This window comes from Lytechinus pictus, chromosome 8 (genome assembly GCF_037042905.1).
Source record: "Lytechinus pictus isolate F3 Inbred chromosome 8, Lp3.0, whole genome shotgun sequence".
Lineage (NCBI taxonomy): Eukaryota > Metazoa > Echinodermata > Echinoidea > Temnopleuroida > Toxopneustidae > Lytechinus > Lytechinus pictus.
Genome location: NC_087252.1, coordinates 13,071,497 through 13,090,397, shown reverse-complemented (window position 1 = coordinate 13,090,397; position 18,901 = coordinate 13,071,497). Strand labels below are relative to the sequence as shown.

The following is an 18,901-nucleotide window of genomic DNA, read 5'->3' as shown; positions in this document are numbered from 1 at the left end:
CTTTCTTTTTTTGCTTGTCACATTTCTCTGGACCGAAACCACCCACATTTCGTAATGAAAACCCTGTGTGTTTTCTTTTGCTTGTCAAATTCACTTCAGCACCCCCACTAAAAATCGTCCCCAGGGCCCTGTGGCAAGTGGCGGTGAACACTCCATATGATTGTCAAAAATGGTAGATGGGTTAATGGGGAAAATAGTTTCTCGGTAAACTTTAAAAAATAATAAAAAACAACAAGTGCACAACAGCATTTCCATTTCTTTGAATGCAGGATAAAAGAGAAAATGTCGATTCTATAGGGCCTTGTAGTGTTGCGGCTTGCGCCCTCTTGAGGCAGAAACAATATCATGCCCATATCACCGAAACGACCGAAACCATAATCCCTATAATAATAATAGACCTTGAACAGTTGAGAAGATAGTAACTCTTGATAGAGTCAGGGGCGGATCCAGCTTTCGCCAATATAGGGAGAGGGGGGGGGGCGAAATTTTTGTTCACCCATATTTTCCCCGATCGGCCGCTCAAAGTTGATTGTTTTGTTTTGGTATAATGACTTAAAAACTTGACATTTTAAGCTCCATATCAGTCTATTGAGCAAGATATGTATCTAATCGAACATATAATGCGAGCGCGAAGCGCGAGCGAAAATTTCATATAATGATATGAAAGATTTTTTTTCCATGTCTTTCCCTCACTTGTCTTCATGGTCTTCCTCTTCTTTTTTTCCTCCCCTCTTTTTCTTTCATTTTCTTTCTTCCCCTCTCTTTTCCCTTTTTCTTTTTTCTTTGCTCCGCCAATAGGGGGGGGGGGGCGGGCCCCTCGGGCCTCCTGGATCCGCCTATGTATCACAGTAACAAAATATATAAAACGCTGGTTACTATATGAACCTTACAGTAATTGTTTAAACAGTTTTAACAAGTGTTTAAATCTTAAGCAACAAAATTTAATTTTCAATATCTAATTTTCAATAAATTAAAATGTTTAAACGGTTAAACAGATACTGTAAGGTTCATGTAGCAAACAGCGTTGTATGAAATCTTAAACAGTGTTTTACTGTGAGTGTCAACTACCATGACAACAGTGAAAATTCTGCTTCGTGATTCTAATGAAATCTGACATTCCAGCAAGAATTGCTATCTTATCAAATTTTATGAAATGGTCTCAGACGAGTTAAGGACAACTCCACCCCAACTAAAAGTTGAGTTAAATAAAAATAGAAGAATCCAACAAGCATAACACTGAAAATTTCAGCAAAATCGGATGTAAATAAGGAAATTATGACATTTGAAATTTCGACTAATTTCACAAAACAAACCTACTTGCCGTTTTGGATGCAAATGAGGAGACTGATAACATCACTCTCTCATCGTATTTCTTTTGTATGTAATGAGGCCTATATGAATTATGAATATTTTAATTATTTCATTATATAGCATTTCATTATGACTCAGTTAAGTTGGTCCTTAATGGAAAATTGGTGAAAATTGAAATATCATATAATTCAAACAATAAAAAAACTAAAGAAATAGTGATTGATGGAGTACACGGGATGGACATCATCGACTCTCTCATTTTGCATGTCCCTGAGTTCTGCATGATTATGACTGTTTTGTGAAAAATAAGCAAAATTTTAAAATGTAATAATTCCCTTTTTTATATCCGATGTTGATGAAATTTTCAGCGTTATGCTTGTTTTTTTCTCTATTGAATCAACGTTTTTCTGGGGTTTTTAGGCGTAATAGACCATAGTTTCCTTATTGGGAAGCCAGTAATTCAGTAAAACAGAACGTATTAATTTATTAAACAGATAGTAGGCCTATCGTCAATGCTATGAGAGATCCTTACTGGTAGTCCTCATGCTTAAGTTTGTTGTATTGAAATTGTGTATAACATGGAAAAAGTATAGTTTTCACCATATATTTTTTTCTAATGAATATTATCCTCTATTAATTGTTTATTATCATTACTTTTATTAGATCCATTTCACTCTAAACCGAAAAAAAGCTATTTTTTGTAAATTTAGGTAATATCACATTTTAACTCTATACAAATAATGGTTTAAAAGTACTAATTTTGGGGAAAAACAAATTGCCTCCCCCCTTAAACATATACGAATAGACACAAAAAGCAGTTCAGAAAAAGACCACCAAATAAAGAAGTTGTGGCCAAAACGTCTGTGACTTTTTTTTTTTTGGGGGGGGGGGGGGGGCGTGGATTGGCGGCCATTTTGGATTTTGACCGGCACCTTTTTCTTTTGGACCCGAGACAAAAAAAATATTGCCATCATGTGTTGAGATACATAACAACGAATAAAAAAAATATTAAGATTACAAAAAAGGGTAGTTTTGACGCATACATGTATAGCCCCCCCCCACTTCTTATTTCATTAATGAATTTCATTCTAAAATGTATGACAAAACTGAATAATAACCCTCACATAAAAAAAATATGACGGGTGTAATACATGATCTCCATCCAGGGAAAATGCAGGGCCCTGGGAACGATTTTGGGGTGGGGGTGCTGGAGCAATTTTTGACGAGTAAAAAAAAAAGGGGTGGGGGAGCTATAGGTTAAAAAAAAAAAAATTGGCATTTTTAGTACATTTCTCAAAATTTGCAGACCTAACGAAATTCGAAAGGGGTGCTGCCTATGACACGCAGCATCCCCGCTTCCCAGGGCCAGTAATCTTCCTTGGCTGCGCCCGGGGGGGGGGGGGGGGGTCATTGATTGTGGCACAGCTAGAAACAGATAGAAACACATTGAAAACAGAGACGAAACAAAGAGGCATTAAAAGAATGATTAATAAAATAAATACAGCTAAAAATTTAAATTCATGAATTTTCAATCCATATTTTTGTTTGATTGTTTTTTTAAATGCCTTTTTGGTGGGTGACGCATAAACTTTCCCTATATCCGTTATTATCACGTCTCCAGTACACACTTTCATATTGCTCACAGCCAACAAGCTATACCTTGTTTTTCTTCTTTTGGTTCAATCTTTTCGGATGCCTTAATTGGTAGTCATGATGGTACATATAGAGATATATTATAGTATCATCATGGAGGTCGAAAGATGGTATCATAGAGATACTCCACAGTATATATTACTAGTATCTCAATGATTATATAGTTGGCGACAATAGTCAAATATGACTAATCGCCACTCAAACCAACATAAGAAGAAGATGTGATGGTATAGTCTCATAAAACAGATACTTTTAAGTGCATTATTTCAAATACTTTATATTCTGGCAAATTGTAATACCATGAAAGTGTAACATAATACTTAATAACAATAAATAATAACATAAAATATAACTTGATCATTTTCTACCCGAAAAGTGAGATATTTCCCAAGTAATAATTGGTGTGATTATTAGTGAAAACAAAAACGACTGCACTGTATATCATCGCATCTTCACCACCTAGGCTTGCGCTTCGGTCAAAGGTCAAATATTTCCCTGACGATATGGACGCGGTGAAGTTATTTTTGTGAAATGTTCGATATATCGGTACCATTAAACACTTTGAGACACTGTTGTTGAGGTAAGATATACCCTAAATGTATATATTTTTTCAAAGTCTACCAGCCTCTTTTTCACAGCGTATGTTTCTACTAAAGTGTAAGGGATTTGAATATGGAATTGAGCTGCAATGCAAAGCCAAAGCAGCTGCACTAGTTGCAGCGAGCGCAGCGCCAGTGGCAGTGCCGCTCCGGTAGGGGCAGCCGCCGGCCGGGCGGGTAACCAAATAAGCTGCCGCTCCGAGCTCCGCCGGTAAGCGGCGACGGAGGAGCTCTATGTCTTGCCTTCTTGGACCCGTTCCTGCACTGCAGACACCGACTTTAGACTTACCGTGTTTTCCGGAATATAAACCGCACCTTTTTTAGTCGGGGAATCATCTATGGGGGTTGCGGTTTATACACGAACACAGACTGACAGAGTCTCTCAGACTAGTCAGACTCAGAAACTTGTCTTGATATCATATTGATAAGATAGAATTAGAACTTGATTGAGTTGATGAAATACTCAAAATCAAATAGATCTAACGTTTTACTAGATCTAACTATTGTTCGACTAAATACAATGAATGTGCGACATGTTTGAAACATGGACTTGTTAAAAGAATGAAATAAAACTCACTTTTAGTTTTACACCATCCCATCTCTGTCTTTCTCTTGTCAATGTCATCATTTAATGATTTGTTGTGGACGTGACTAGCACTAGCTAGCACTGTCACTTGTCAGTAGAGGCGCATGGCCAATATGGGAGACTCTCTCCAATATGGAAGACAATCTCCCATATTGGAGACTTGCTTTGCAAAAGAACAAAAGAAACAACACCAACAAAAGCAGATTTTTTTTCCACCCAAAATTTTGCCTCACTGAGGTCAGAAGCCCATTTGTTTTGTGTGTGGATGACAACAAAAATCCTTATCAAAACAAAAGTAGATGGTGAATTTTCAAAGTAGACGTTGAAAAGGGGTAATTTTTCATGAGGAATCTGCTCATCACATTTTTATTTGCTGCCAAGCTAATCCTTTTGCAGCAAATGTAAGCAAAGGAAATTGGTCTCCCAAACTGGAGACTCTCTGAAATTGGATACCCAAATTTACAAAAGTCTCTAATATTGGAAATAATCTCTCTCATGGGAGACAGTCTCCCATATTGGCCGTGTTCGGTGAGCGCTCCTCTCTGGCGGCTCTGCAGCGCCTGCTGGCACGGCTGGCCGCAGCTAGCGGCGTACAGGGAGACTGAAGCTTCGCGCAGTTAGAATTAGGCCTAGAATCTAGGTCTATTTTTAAAAAAGACAAAAAAAAAAATTATTTTGAGTTTTTTTACAATGTTAGTTTTTCATTATCAATCACTCACTGTCCACTGACTCAAGTCAAGACAGTCAAGCTCAGTGAGACAGATGAAACCATGCTCATGCAGTGTTTCAATTGACTGAGTCAAGGTCAAAAAATGGATCACTTCGTCTTCGTACATGCATTCCATTGACATGTGCAGGGGTCTGCTTCATTAAAAGAGATTCATAAAATGTTTTTGCTGTCATGTGCTCAATGGCCAGTAAATGTCAAGGATTCCGTGGATGTTACAATTAAAATCACTGACTAGACAGCAAAGTTAACTTCAATTGTAACTTCCATGCAATACTAAATAGGGCCTTGGTTGGCTTCAAAATGAAAGACGTTTGGCCAGACAGTACTGTTAGTCTTTTCTTGTCTTTCTGTTAATGCCTGCAATCATTGTTTTGATTATTACTTTACTTTAAGTCCATGATGCTGTAGGCTTGAGTTGAGTGCCTGTTCATCGATCGTAGTATCTCCTCTGGTGGTAGTACAGTATCCATGGTATTAAAACAAAATATATAGATATACCGATACTTAACACGAGTATCTCCTCTGGTGGTAGTACAGTATCCATGGTATTAAAACAAAATATATAGATATACCAGTACTTAACACGAGAAAGGACTGTCAGAAGTGTGTACATGTATGCTAACAAACGTGGAATAGCATATGAATGTAAAGATTGACTTTACCTGAATTTTGCTGGCTAAGTATTATAAAGGCTCTGTCAAAATTCTGTGAAATGATTAGATGTGACAGAACTGTCAAGAGTCAACACTACAGTTTTCCTCCGTTCTAACTTGTGCTACTTAATCCGTATTCTCTAATTCGGACTAATTTTTCTGTTCAATAATTTTTTTTCTTCAAATTGTCACTCCTGACCCTTGCATTTTATTTGCGTGTGTCAGGTAAAATTTGTTTACGCACATGTAAGATAGATAATGAATATTGGTGGCACATATATTATGAAACTATGCAGTATGCCTAGCAATTGAGTCTGGGAACTCTTGTTGGAATGCTCCCCAAGGAGCGGAGAAGGTGCATACATTGTATGCGGGCATGCAAGGATGCGATGACCGGGGTAATAATATATCTGTAAAGCGCTTAGAAACATCGTTCCGATGTGTTAAAAGCTATATAAATGCAGAATATTATTATTTAACTATCAATTATATCTCTTTCTGTTGCAGCATCCTACTCTGGGAGAAGAGCAATGTCATAGGAATCCACTGTGTCGTCCATTATCATCAACAGACATTTTTTTCATATGAAGTGGCATCACAACAGCTTGTAAGCTGAAAGATACCCAGTTGTATGATCTTCATACAATTTTTTGAAATTTTTTTCTTTACAATTACCATCAAATTTTAACTGAAAGTTTGATTCTGAGAGGTTACACTGAACAGCCTCTATAAGCAATTTTTGGACACTGGGGATACTGGTGTAAGAAGTCAGTGTCCATACAAGAACCCAGGGATATAGTATCCCAAGAGACTCTTAATCAAGATGGGGGAAGAGAAAGGAAGAGATGACAGCAGTGAGATCGGGCCAGGCCAGATGTATCAGCATTACATCATCATGGAAGACCTACTTGATAAACTAAAGGTACGTGTAATACTTTGTCTATATTAAAGATAAACGAAAGTAGCTGCAGTCATGGTTGCAGCAAACATTGATTTCATATAAAGAAGCTCTGTGAAACCAAGTTTAATTAAACCATTTTCATCCCAGGTTTAGACTGATCTTGGATTCAAGTTCAAGTTCGTCTTTATTGGAAATTTGTTTTGTTCACAACTTCCAAGTCAATAAACATAAAAAAAGCCATATTAAACATGTAAAACCATTAATAGTATTACATTTATAAGAAATATATACAGTGAAAGTAAATACCCGTTTATATAAACACTAAAGCCACAAATTTATTATGAAAGTGTTGCCACAACTGGCATTTATCTTTAAAAGTGAAAGTCCATAAAAAATTTAAGCAATGGTGAAGATTTTAAAGTCTCAGGATAATTTTGAGAGTATAAGTCCCTATTCACTAAAGCTTAGATTTGATAGTTAAAAAGCATCAGCAAATGGATGAATATAATTACAGAGTTACAGGTTTACAATCTCAAACGTCATAGAGGTCAATAAACCTGAATCATGTTGTGGTATCAATATAAGATTTTGAATTTTCAATATAAGTTTTAAATTTCCTATTTTGTGAAACCTTGGCACAAAATGGTTATCAGGTATCAGTGATGGGACAAGTATTGTTTCAGTTCACAGAGTCAATATCAAAGGTTAAGATACAACTTTGACAGAAAAGGATATGAAATTTGAACTTGGTGAGATGGTTTTCCGAAACTACAGATGATATGAAATTAATGTCATGAAGTCACGGTCAAAAGTCATTTGAGGTCACTGAACTTGTGCTTTTTTATTCAGGGTGAGTGGCAAAGGGCAAGTCTGGAAACAAATGAATAGAGTTTAAATTAAACCAATTCCTAATGATTGTCCTCAGTGCGCATTGATGCCTCTTTCTTTGGCGTGGGATACTCTTTTTGCACCTCTTTTATTGTTTCTGTTTGTGTGATATAAAGTGTACCCAATAGACCAATTTTTATGATAATAATATTAAAATGATAATAAAAAAATAATTATAATAACAATAATAATGATGATAACAATGGTGATAAGAATAATAATGATGATAATAATAATAATAATTATGATAATGAGCCTATTTGATGGTTTGCTGGTATGCAGTTTGGAACTTATTTGTTACATGTAGAACAAACCCCCCCCCCATTTTTGTGAGTGTATTTTTTAGAGCAGTACAATGTGACTACATTGGCCCGTCAGGTTCACGGACCTTGAGCATCAAATTAATTATGCAATATTTTGTTCAATGCTGTTTTTCGAGGCTCACTTATCATTATTCTTCATTGTGGTCATATTGTTCACTATTTTTGTTTTTTTTCACAGCTTTTGAGCTATGAGGAGGAGTTCTTAAAAGAACTTGGCTTCAAGCCTCTTTCCAGGCACTACTTTGCGATTGCCACTAACCCTGGGGAGCAGTTCTACATGTTTACATCACTCTCAGCCTGGTTGATAAGTCTAAGTGGCAAGCAGTTTGACAGGCCACAAGAGGTATGTAAACCTATTTCATCTGCCTATTATTTGCACTGTGTAAAATTTGTCAAAAATAGGTTTTGTGTATCTATAAATAAGCTGAATAGCAGTTAGACCAAATGATGCACATGCATAGTGCCAAGTCCGTCAGTCAGTTTTAAAAGGTCCTGCTCAAAACATTCCTTTTCAATCAATGAATCCCAGTTGTGGGTCGGTCATTAGAGGTGCACACCAGGTGTTTTAATCTATTAGTATTTTTTTTTCTCTCTCTTAATGATTTCTGTCACACTTTGAGTTATTATTATGCCCATTGAATTTGTTTTCCCATGCAAGTTAAATTCAGAACACAGCGCGCTTAGAAACGCCCACATTAAGCGCTCTATAAATGTTTTTATATTTTTATTATTAAAGTGGTTGTAGATGCACCAGGATTAGACCATGTGGGAGGAGTCCAAATGGGAAGTAGTCCCAAGTGGATGTACACATACATGTACATGTAAAAAATAAATGGGTTTTGCATTTCTCTAAATTAGCTAAATTGCAGTTAGACCAAACGATGAATAGACAAATTGATTGTGTACATGTAGATGAACCAGGATTAGACCATGTGGGAGGAGTCCAAATGGGAAGTAGTCCCAAGTGGATGTACACATACATGTACATGTAAAAAATAAATGGGTTTTGCATTTCTCTAAATTAGCTAAATTGCAATTAGACCAAGTGATGAATAGACAAATTTGTTGTAGATTAACCAGGATTAGACCATGAGATAGACCATGAGACAGAGCTACCAAATAGTACAGATTTTCTATATTTAGTACTGAAAATGAGAAGAATACTGATGGTTTCATGCAAGATACTGATTTCTAAAGTTTCAGGTTTATGTGTTGTCCTGTGGTATATCTTTGAAAATACTGATTTCCTTACCAAAAAAATTATTTTTCAGTTTTGAAAATACTGAAATGTTCTTCAGTTAGGCAGCTCTCTGCTAAGACCAAAAGGGAAGTACATGTAGACCAAGAGGATGAACACATATACCAAGTAGTCATTAGCAATACTTTTGTCTTCCATATTCAGTACGATGATCCAAATGCCACGATAGCAAACATCCTTGGTGAGGTCCGCCAACTGGGGGCAGCTACAGACTTCCCTCCAAACAAACTCAAGACTGGCCATGGGGAATACTGCATCTATGTCTTGGACAAGCTGGCGGATGAGGCTCTCAAGAAATCTGGATTCAAATGGGGAAAGTGAGTAAAATTTCGATATGGGGGTCTGCTTCACACACAGTTTTAAGCAAGTACGACATAAAGGTCTGCATTCTCAAAAGAGGTTTCAATTGTACCATGGTAAAAGATCCATTGACTATGGGGATTTTGAATACATAATTGTATTCCCTTGCATTCGCTAAGAAAAGCCCAATTTAATGCCCGCCTCTAGCTAAGGGAGCTAAAGTCATGCTTCAATGAAGAGTAATGTCTACAAGTATTCTATATTCTATGTTCTATACGTTTATTCCATGGTGCAATTGAAACCACCTTTGATAATGTGGGCCGAAGTCATCACACTTAAAGCTAACTTCAAGTACATGTAGTCCTTCAACACGTTATAGTCTCCTTATGCTGTTTCATGAGTACTTAGAATTTTATCTCACCAAGGGGCACAATTTGACAGAGTTTGCATACTTATTAAAGTAAACATAGCACCATTAAACTTGCTGCGGTGTGAGTTTGACAAAAACTTAAATCTGATTTTCCGACCTCATAAGGATTCCACTTTGTTGAAGAGAAATGTAACGCTCTGTAACATTTTGAAACAGGGAAATGAATAATAATAATAATAACGGTATATTTAGCCACTTCAGTTCCGAAAACTGTTCTCCCAGCGGCGCCTGCTATTATTATCACCCGCCAAAGCTAGGCTACTGATTCAGGTGCACACAGCTTTTTGAGGAATTACTTCCTGCTGGTACCCATTCACTTCACCTGGGTCGAGTGCAGTACACTGTTGATGAATTCCTTGCTGAAGGAAATTACGCCATTGCTGGAATTTGAACCCACGACCCTCTGTTTCAAAGTCCGGAGACTAATCCACTGGGCCACAACGCTCCACTGAATGGTACATTCTCGTTTTGGAGTACTGTTGTTTCATTCAACATTGTTCTTATGCCTATTGTTTGCTGTTACATGACTGGATGAAGATATCAGTATGTGACAGGAGCAAATCTCCTGTTGCGGCGCTGTCCACATTAAATCCAATGCATTCTTTATATTCATTAACTCTCTCTTTCAGGCCTTTATATCCAGAGGAGGAGACTGAGGAAGAGTCTACTGTGGATGATGATGTGGAACTCACTCTAGACAAAGTAGATGATGAAATAGCTGTAAGTTTATCACTTTGCATGTTTATTTTTATTGCCATAATTGTCATCCCAGAGCAGCATCATTGTCATCATCTCCTCAATGATCAGTACACACTGCTGAAATTTACAAGATAACATTTAAATGTTATACTAATAATTGCAATTCTTGTTCTCTCATGTTGGATTTTTTTTAGATTTAATAACTCATAAAATTTTCTGAAAAGATGAATTTGATTTATGATTAACAATTCAAAATTCAACTTTGCAAGTTTCAAAGAACTTGCCTTTCAAAAACTAAAAAAAAAAACTAGAAGGCTAAGTTCTGCCCAGGCTAATTTCCATAATCTTTATATAATTGGGCAGTGCTCACTCATGCATGAATAGTTTTCCAATTTTTTTGGGGTCATCTGAAATTTCTGTTTATTGGCTTTCTCTGTCTCTTAATTAACCTTTCCCCATGGTGACATACACTCAAACCTGTGTATAGTGGCCACCGAAGGGAAAACAACAAAAGTGGCCTCTATAGACAGGTTGGCTGCCATCTTGGATTTGAAATGTAGTGTGCAATTAATGCACTGGACATAAAGTATGCGTTTTTAATGAGTTAGACCTAATTTTTTTGTATAGGGTATATTGCAAAATGCATCTATTTTAATCCATCAATTTATGTTGATTGCAATTTGCATGTATGATTGTTATTTAAGAGAAAGATTTCATGTTTAGATGCAGGACTAGCCATTCAGCTACTGTTGGAGTCCAAAGATTCTGTGAAGCTGATTTTTAGTGGCCACTATAGAGGGTGGGTTATGTACCAAGGGTCGCAAAATGAGTGTCCACTGGCTGCATTAGACGGGTTGCCACTATAGTCAGGGTCTACAACACATGAATTTCCTGCATACGGAATTTAAAGTGGCCACTATAAGCAGGTGGCCACTATAGACAGGTGGCCACTAAGACAGGTTTGACTGTAATTAGAGCCATTTCAAAATTTTATATTTTTTAGACACTCTGTACATAAACATAATACTATGACTATAATTATAATTATAATTTAATAAGTATTAATATTAATCATCTCTCAGGAGGAAGAGGATGTAGACGAAGATGAAAGCTTTCTTGATCTGGAAGGGCTAAGGAATCTTCAAACAAACAAGGTTTGTACTTGCTTTAGATGCTAGTCACACTGTTGAAACTGACTCAAATCCGTCTTGCTGGTATGTCATTGGAAATAACATAATAGATTTGGTCAATCTCGAGTCAGTTTCGCAGTTGTAACTATAGCATTAGCAGCTTTTATTGATCCTAGTCCTGTAGAGCCCTCAAGTAGACAGTTAATTGTCGAACCATCTGCAGGAAACAGCAGCGCTCAAGACCAGGGGAGTGTTCCATAAAGCTGTTTGTAAGTAAAGAGTGTCAAGAACGACCGGTGAACCTTTCTTACGCGCTAAATAATCACCTATGATCATTTAGTGGTTAATTCATTCACCACAAGAAATGATCACCAGTTCTTCAAGTCACTATTAACTTACAAACAGCTTTATGAGTGGCCCCCAGGGGAGTATGGCGTGAAAGGACTTGTCAGAAGTTTTATCTGACAAGTCCTGTTTTATCCGGTAGTTACCATAGTAACAATGATTCCCTGCCGATCAAAATCAGGCAAACTTGTCAGATCTTTGGTTTGGTTTGGTTTTGTTTTAGTTACCGTATAAAAATCACAACAAAATACATTGCACAAGATATAAGATTAAATATAAATAAATGTATGTAAACACTTAAAAAGATTCGGATGGATCACTCTAATCAGAGCCATTGATATAATAGCTATGTTCTTCCTAGAGGTCCAGTAACAACTTGTGAGACGAAAATGTTGATGAAAGGCTCCCCCATGTGGGTGTTTCATTAAGCTAGCTGTAATTTACAAGCAACTTTACAAAAGAATGTAGATCTTCTCTTCTGGTGAATGATATACATCATATTTTCATTTTTTTGCGTTGATTTTAATTCCTAATGAAGGATCACCAGTCATTTGTAAGGTCTCTAATAACTTAAGAAGAGCTTTATGAAACATCCACCAGATGAGGTGGAGTCATCCATTAACAGTTTAATTAAATTCAGTACTAATAAAATCAATTTTATGATGCTTATTATTCCTAATATGTAATGAAGAATAATGCTCTCATTTTGATTATGGACACCTTTAAGTATTAATGTTAAGTTCAGTATGGTCAATGGTATAATTTTTTTTTCATGAAAAGTCCCAGGGTCCTGTTACACAAAGATTAGTGATTAATCATAAACTTGATTTTCATGATTGATTGTACATTGTAATCAATGCAATAACTCATTAAAAAAGTTCAAAGATGATCACTGAGCCATCTGTTATGGGGCCCCCAGAAGTCATTTAACCTTTACAAGGCTTGACCTTTGACCTATGTACAGGAAACAGCAGAGAGCTCCAGACCAGAGGAGATCATGGAGTCGTCCGTTGATGCTAATGAATGGAGGTTAGAGGTTGAAAGGGTCACACCTTCCCTAAAGGTAATTCCAAATTCAATCACTTCATGTTACCATGTTAACCTTTGGTATTGAGGTCGGGTTATTAGCGTATTTAAGCAATCACTACGCAGATGCTTTCTACAATGCACCAATTCCTTTGAAAAGGAAGGCAAGTCAAACCACAATGGACATCTGAGAGGTTTTTGTCGAAAGTTGAAGATTTGTACTAGAAAAAAAAAAGGAAATATGTTGTTTGTCTAGAATTCAGGACAATGCTGCTGTTTTGAGTCACTGATTTTCAACAAATGCTGTTTTGCCATGAAGGGCTTTTGACAATAGATTCTCAACATTTCAGAAAACATCTGCGTAGTTATGAGGAAAATGCCCTATTAGGTCTTGGAGTAAAACTCAAACAATTAATGCATTTGATTGGTTTACTAACAATTGGCAACCAAATACTACTTTTTACACTTATCGAATGTTGACTACTGATTTGAGACATTCGATTACTAGTATCAAAAGTATATAATGTTATAATATAAGCTTTGATATTTGACTACAAAGTGCAAGATAAATAAAATTTAATGAATTCCAAACATGGTAACTCTTTTAATGACGGCCGCGCTCTGAGTCAGCTTGCTTATTATGTGTGGTCACTGGAAGGATGTGTAAATAGGCCAACTTTTTTATTGTTTTTGATAAACCAGGAACTTGATTGTTTGACTATTTGATTGTCACCTTGTTGAACAATTGATTGGCAAAAAGCGCTCTGTCCCAGGCCTAGTTGTTTTGCACAAAGTATAATGCAAAAGGGCTTCAATATGCCCCATCATCGCAACAATTAGATAAAAAATCATGATGAAAATGATTTTTTTTTAAATAAATTTTTTAACCATGTTAAAATGATATTCACAGTGACAGAAAAGATTTTTGCATTTGGAGAAAAGAACACATAGTACTAGGAACAAACCATAAACAAACAAAATTTTAGAATCCCTTGAAAAGCAGTTGATAATTTATATGTGTTGGAGTTAACATGGCTTAGAAGAAATCATTCTATAATTCTTTTTTTAAAGCAAATAAAAAGTTATTAAAAATAAGTTAAAGCAAATTATGCTCCTATTCCGTATTGAATTAATAACATCACTAGCTCATCAAAATATTAAAAATGGTTTCATGTACCTTGACTACTCATTATGAAGAGTATTTAGAGAGGATTAACATCTATTCTTTGCTATGATAAATAACCATTTATAATAATTCTTTAGGTTCACATTAGGACAGACAATAAGGATTGGAGAACTCATGTTGATCAGATGCACCAACACAAGGATGGCATAGAGACGGCTCTCTCAGAGACGAAGGTATGTAAATCTTCAGAAGACTAGAAGACTTCAATTCAATTTGGTTTATTATATGAAGACATTGTAAAAACAGATTAAAGACTGACACTCCAAAGTTAACAGAAAAAAAGGAAAAATACATGAAATGATATACCTACAAATTAACAAAAAGATAATCAAATTAAGATCATAAGTGTAAAATTCAAAATTGCACTTGAGGTTCATACACATTACAGAAACATCATTAAGGGCCCAGGATTATGCTATAAAATAAAGAGAAAATAGAATGACCAAACCCCCCCCCCAAACCCCCAACAAATTTTGGGATATGTTGTTTGATTTTGTAAATTGCAAAAAAAAACTATTGCAAAATGGCAGAAATAGATTTATGCATGACACGAAAATGGTCAAGATTAAACGAAGGATAATTGAAAATTACATTGAGAGTTAGCAATCTATGACATTAACCACACCCGACCAAAGCACTAGAGGCCAAAACAGAATGAAGTCACTGGACCATTTCATTACTCTGGCTCCGAGTGTAAAGTTAAGCTCAATTTACTATCATACGACTTAACTGTGATGTAGCTCCTGTAACTTGAAGGATGCTATCAATTGCTATCACTTGTAATAAAGTGTATCAGCATACAAATAGCGAATAGGTATTAGCGTAATGGTACAAGATTTTGCATGATGCTGAAGGGAGATGCTCTAGCCATTGAGGTAAAGCCTTTTTGAAAAGAGCAACTCTCTCACAGAATTCTCAATATCCTACCATTGAACTAAAAGGAAATTTAAAACAGTAATATAGGAAAATGAACTAATTATTGCAAGTGAGGTAAAATCCTTGAGCAGCATCCTTGGCGATTGATGATTCAAGTGTGCAACTGTAGCAGCAAGGTGCATTTTTATAGCCAGTACATGTATTGTACTTGCATGGCTGTGCAGTGGTACATTATTGAAAGTACATGTGCAGTCATATGAATGCTGCATGTTCAGCCTTTTATTTGCTTGCATACAACAAGTTGCTAAGTGTTATACAATATGTCTATGACAAACCTGTACAATCAATTAAAACTTTGATTGTATATCTATCAACTGATCTGTATGCTACCAGTGTGCTAAAGTCACCATTTTTTTGTGACTGTGAGCGTTAAATAACACAACAACACAGATAATGCCCAGCTACAATTGGATATATCATTTTATGTGACAAGGTCTTTTTTAATTGCTTTCTCACCAGGGTTACCATGGAAAACTATGCTTTATTTATGGAAAAAAAATCTCAGAACCAAGAACATCCAGTTAGCATTGGTTGTTTTGATTCATATTTAATATTGTCTCTTGATCCATCATTAGGGTTACCTGGATAAACTTCACAAGGAGATCACCAGGACATTGGAGAAGATAGGAAGCAGAGAGAAGTATATCAACAACCAGTTGGAGCATTTACTACAGGACTTCAGAGGAACCCAAGATGGTTTAGCCGAGGTAAACCTATAGAACATGTCTGTGTTTGTAGTGTAACATTGTCATCTATTCCAGGGCTTCTTATTTGCTTCTGCAGCAATTGCCCAGGCCTTTTTTTCATCTAAGATGTAGGGTTTGGGTTAGGGCTGCAAAAAGGATTTATTTTAGGTTTAGGGTAACCTAAAGTGTAAAATCAAGGGTCGATTTATTCAATTTTTGTGTGGAATTCATAGCTGTGCAATTGTTGCTGGAGCAAGTGTCGTGGGAGTGCTTAGAGGCATAACGATGTATTAAGTGCTATATCAAAGCAGAATATTATTATTGTTATTATTATTATTAATACTGATTTAATTGACCACCTTTTACTATCATATTACCACCATATTATTCCATTTTCCACTTGTTACCATCCTTTTACCATGATGTTATCCTACAGGTGAAGGAGCAATACAGGCAGGCAAGTGGTGGAGTGACAGATCGAACGAGACAACTTGCTGAAGTGACAGAAGAATTGGAACGGATAAAACAAGAGATGGAGGAGAGGGGGTCAAGCATGACAGATGGATGTAAGTTCAACTACCTGTTTATATTAAAAAATATAGTTTTATTAATGGTAGATTAATGTGAATTGTGGTAATGATCTAAAAATTAGTTTGAAGAGAATCTAATAAAATGACCACCCAAGTGTTTGTTTGCATAGATTAGATATATATGCCAAAGGATTCTGGAAGATATTGTGTAATTCTTGTGAAATTAGCAAATTAAGCATGGGATTTGACCCGAATGTCTGGTATTTTTCCAAGTAATGACAATAATACACTGTCCCGCATCTGCTTTTTTGTGTCGTCAAATCTACAGTGTGAATGTTTTAAAGCTTAGATTACATGATTTCATGAAATTCAATTAATTTAACTGTCCCAGATCAGGATCCACGGTGATAGAGTGACAGTTAATCTTGTTTTTTTACAGACTTTTACATGATATCAGTATTTACTGCAACCATATTTTCATTTTATCTTGAAACAAAGGAAGGTTAACCCATTCAATTGAATCTCCTATGGAAATCCATATGATATGCTGTTTCCAGAATGCAATATGAAATGATATCTGCATATTAAAGTATTCAAAGTACAAAAGCTGCAAATTGAAAAATTAGAATTGAGCTGAATAAATGATGTTGCAAATTAAAATAATTGATAATTGACATATATCAATTTAACGTACTGTTGGTGAATTAGCAAGTGACGAGAAATGACTCCTTTAAAGGGCCAAGCAACTGACAAATCATGGGGAAATACAAAATTTGCAAAAGGCCAATTGACTTGCATAATATAATCCGTCCGTCATGAGCGCCCGTCGGACTAATGTGATAAAAGTTCGGACAGCACGAACTTGACCGAACTCGTGATGGTTATTTACTTCGGATCATCGCAGTTCCAGTTTCCAACAATCCCAATTCCTAGACTCAGGGCAGGTCTCTTGATTGCTAAAGCAAAATAAATAACCACTGTGAAGTTACATGATTCAAAGTGAAAACACGCAGTTTACATCTGGTTGGTTAGTCTATTGCTCTCAAGACCTCCCAGACATGCCGGCGTCTATTACATAACACCCCCAGGCATGCAGCCGAGTGAACGACTTGTTCTGAGATAAGCCTTGATCTCCCCATGATTTGTCAATGAAAGGTCGCTTTAAGATTACATTAAAATTATTTAAGCCTATTCTTGATAGGGTCTAGGAGATGGATTATAATATAATCCACGTCTTACAATCGTAATTCTTTAGTAATTAATTCAATTATTTTTTTCCAATTGATTATCTTATTGATTCGATAAATTTTACATTCAACATAATTCAACACACAAGAATACATATATGGATATTATTTTGTCATTCATGTCATTGAATATTACAACAGGTGTTGTGAAAAATGAATCGATTATAAAGTAACTGAGAATATTTAAGTTGTTCATAATTTTACATTCATCATCATTTAACACAAAACATGTATTTATGGTTATGATTTAAAAAAAAAAATTATTTTGAAATTCACGTGACTGAATGTTGCAATTAAGATGTGACAAATGAATCCATGATTAAGAGATCAAAATTACATTTCATTTAATTATTGATTTTATCAATTATTTGATTTTGTTCATTATCTTATTTATTTATTTTTTAATGATTCATTCCTGTTTCAGCTCCGTTGGTAAAGATCAAGCAAGCGCTGCAGCGTCTGAAGAATGAGGTTATTCAGATGGATGTCAGGGTCGGGGTCGTGGAGCAAAACCTTCTCCAGGCTAAGCTGAAAGATAAGACCAACATGCAAAGAGATATGAATAAACCTATAGGAAATGGCAATGATTATGATTATTGAAAGGTCGGACAGCAGCCCTTCAAGCAATTCTAAAGCAACATGCAAAGAGATATCTACAAACTTATTTCATTGACTAAATAATCGTCATTAAGACCAGAGATGACCTTTTCATTGATGGAATAAGTGCTAGGGTCACCAAACATTTATCTGGCTACAACAAATCTTGCTAAGTTAGTGCCCACAACAATACGCTTGAGAGATGTGCTGGGGACTTGATAAATGTATAGTTGAAAAAATTGATGATTGAAATTAATCATCGATCATGGGATCTGTCTTTTCAGACATAAATAAGAGTTCTTTATTTTGCTACATATATCCATAATGGATTACAACTTTTTTTCTGTTTAAAGGCCCTATTCTGAATGATATTCCTTTCTACTTTGATAAAATTTTTTCAGCATTTCTAGATTATTTTCCTGTGACTTCCCACAGACTGCTTATTTCCAGGGCCTGGTTGCTAAAAGTTATTACACTCAACTTTGCATAAGTCAACCTTCAAAAAGTTGAATAAATAACCAACTCAAAGCAATTTTGTTAGAACAGGGCCCCGCCTTACCAAGAGTTACAAACTTACCATTTATCTGATCTATTGCATCTTTCTTAGACTTGTATGCTACTACCAGAATATGGTGATCATTTTACCTAAACAAGCCCTTGTGTCTTATACTCTGTATGTATGTATTGCGCTGTGTATATTACATATTTTATGTAAATAAAGGTCTTCTATGAACAGATGTAGATGAAAATAGAGTTGTAAAGTGTGAATAAAAACCTATTTAAGAAGAAAAGTGATGAGTATAAATGTGGTAATTTTGGTTTCAGATCGACCCCTGCAATTAAATCTTCAGTCCAATTGTCATTCCGAATATACACCGTCAAATTTA

General features: G+C 35.7%; 1 protein-coding gene across 1 annotated transcript; it reads left to right on the top strand.

Moving 5' to 3' along the window:
• The first annotated feature begins 3,442 nt into the window (after window positions 1-3,442).
• LOC129266316 (intraflagellar transport protein 57 homolog) lies at window positions 3,443-18,805 on the top strand. Its single transcript, XM_054904160.2, has 11 exons — window positions 3,443-3,544; window positions 6,040-6,454; window positions 7,823-7,987; window positions 9,047-9,219; window positions 10,262-10,352; window positions 11,414-11,485; window positions 12,771-12,869; window positions 14,096-14,191; window positions 15,530-15,661; window positions 16,077-16,206; window positions 17,842-18,805. Exons 2-11 carry the CDS (start codon window positions 6,356-6,358, stop codon window positions 18,015-18,017), a joined length of 1,233 nt encoding a protein of 410 aa, XP_054760135.1. The 5' UTR covers window positions 3,443-3,544; window positions 6,040-6,355; the 3' UTR covers window positions 18,018-18,805.
• The last annotated feature ends 96 nt before the right edge of the window (window positions 18,806-18,901 follow it).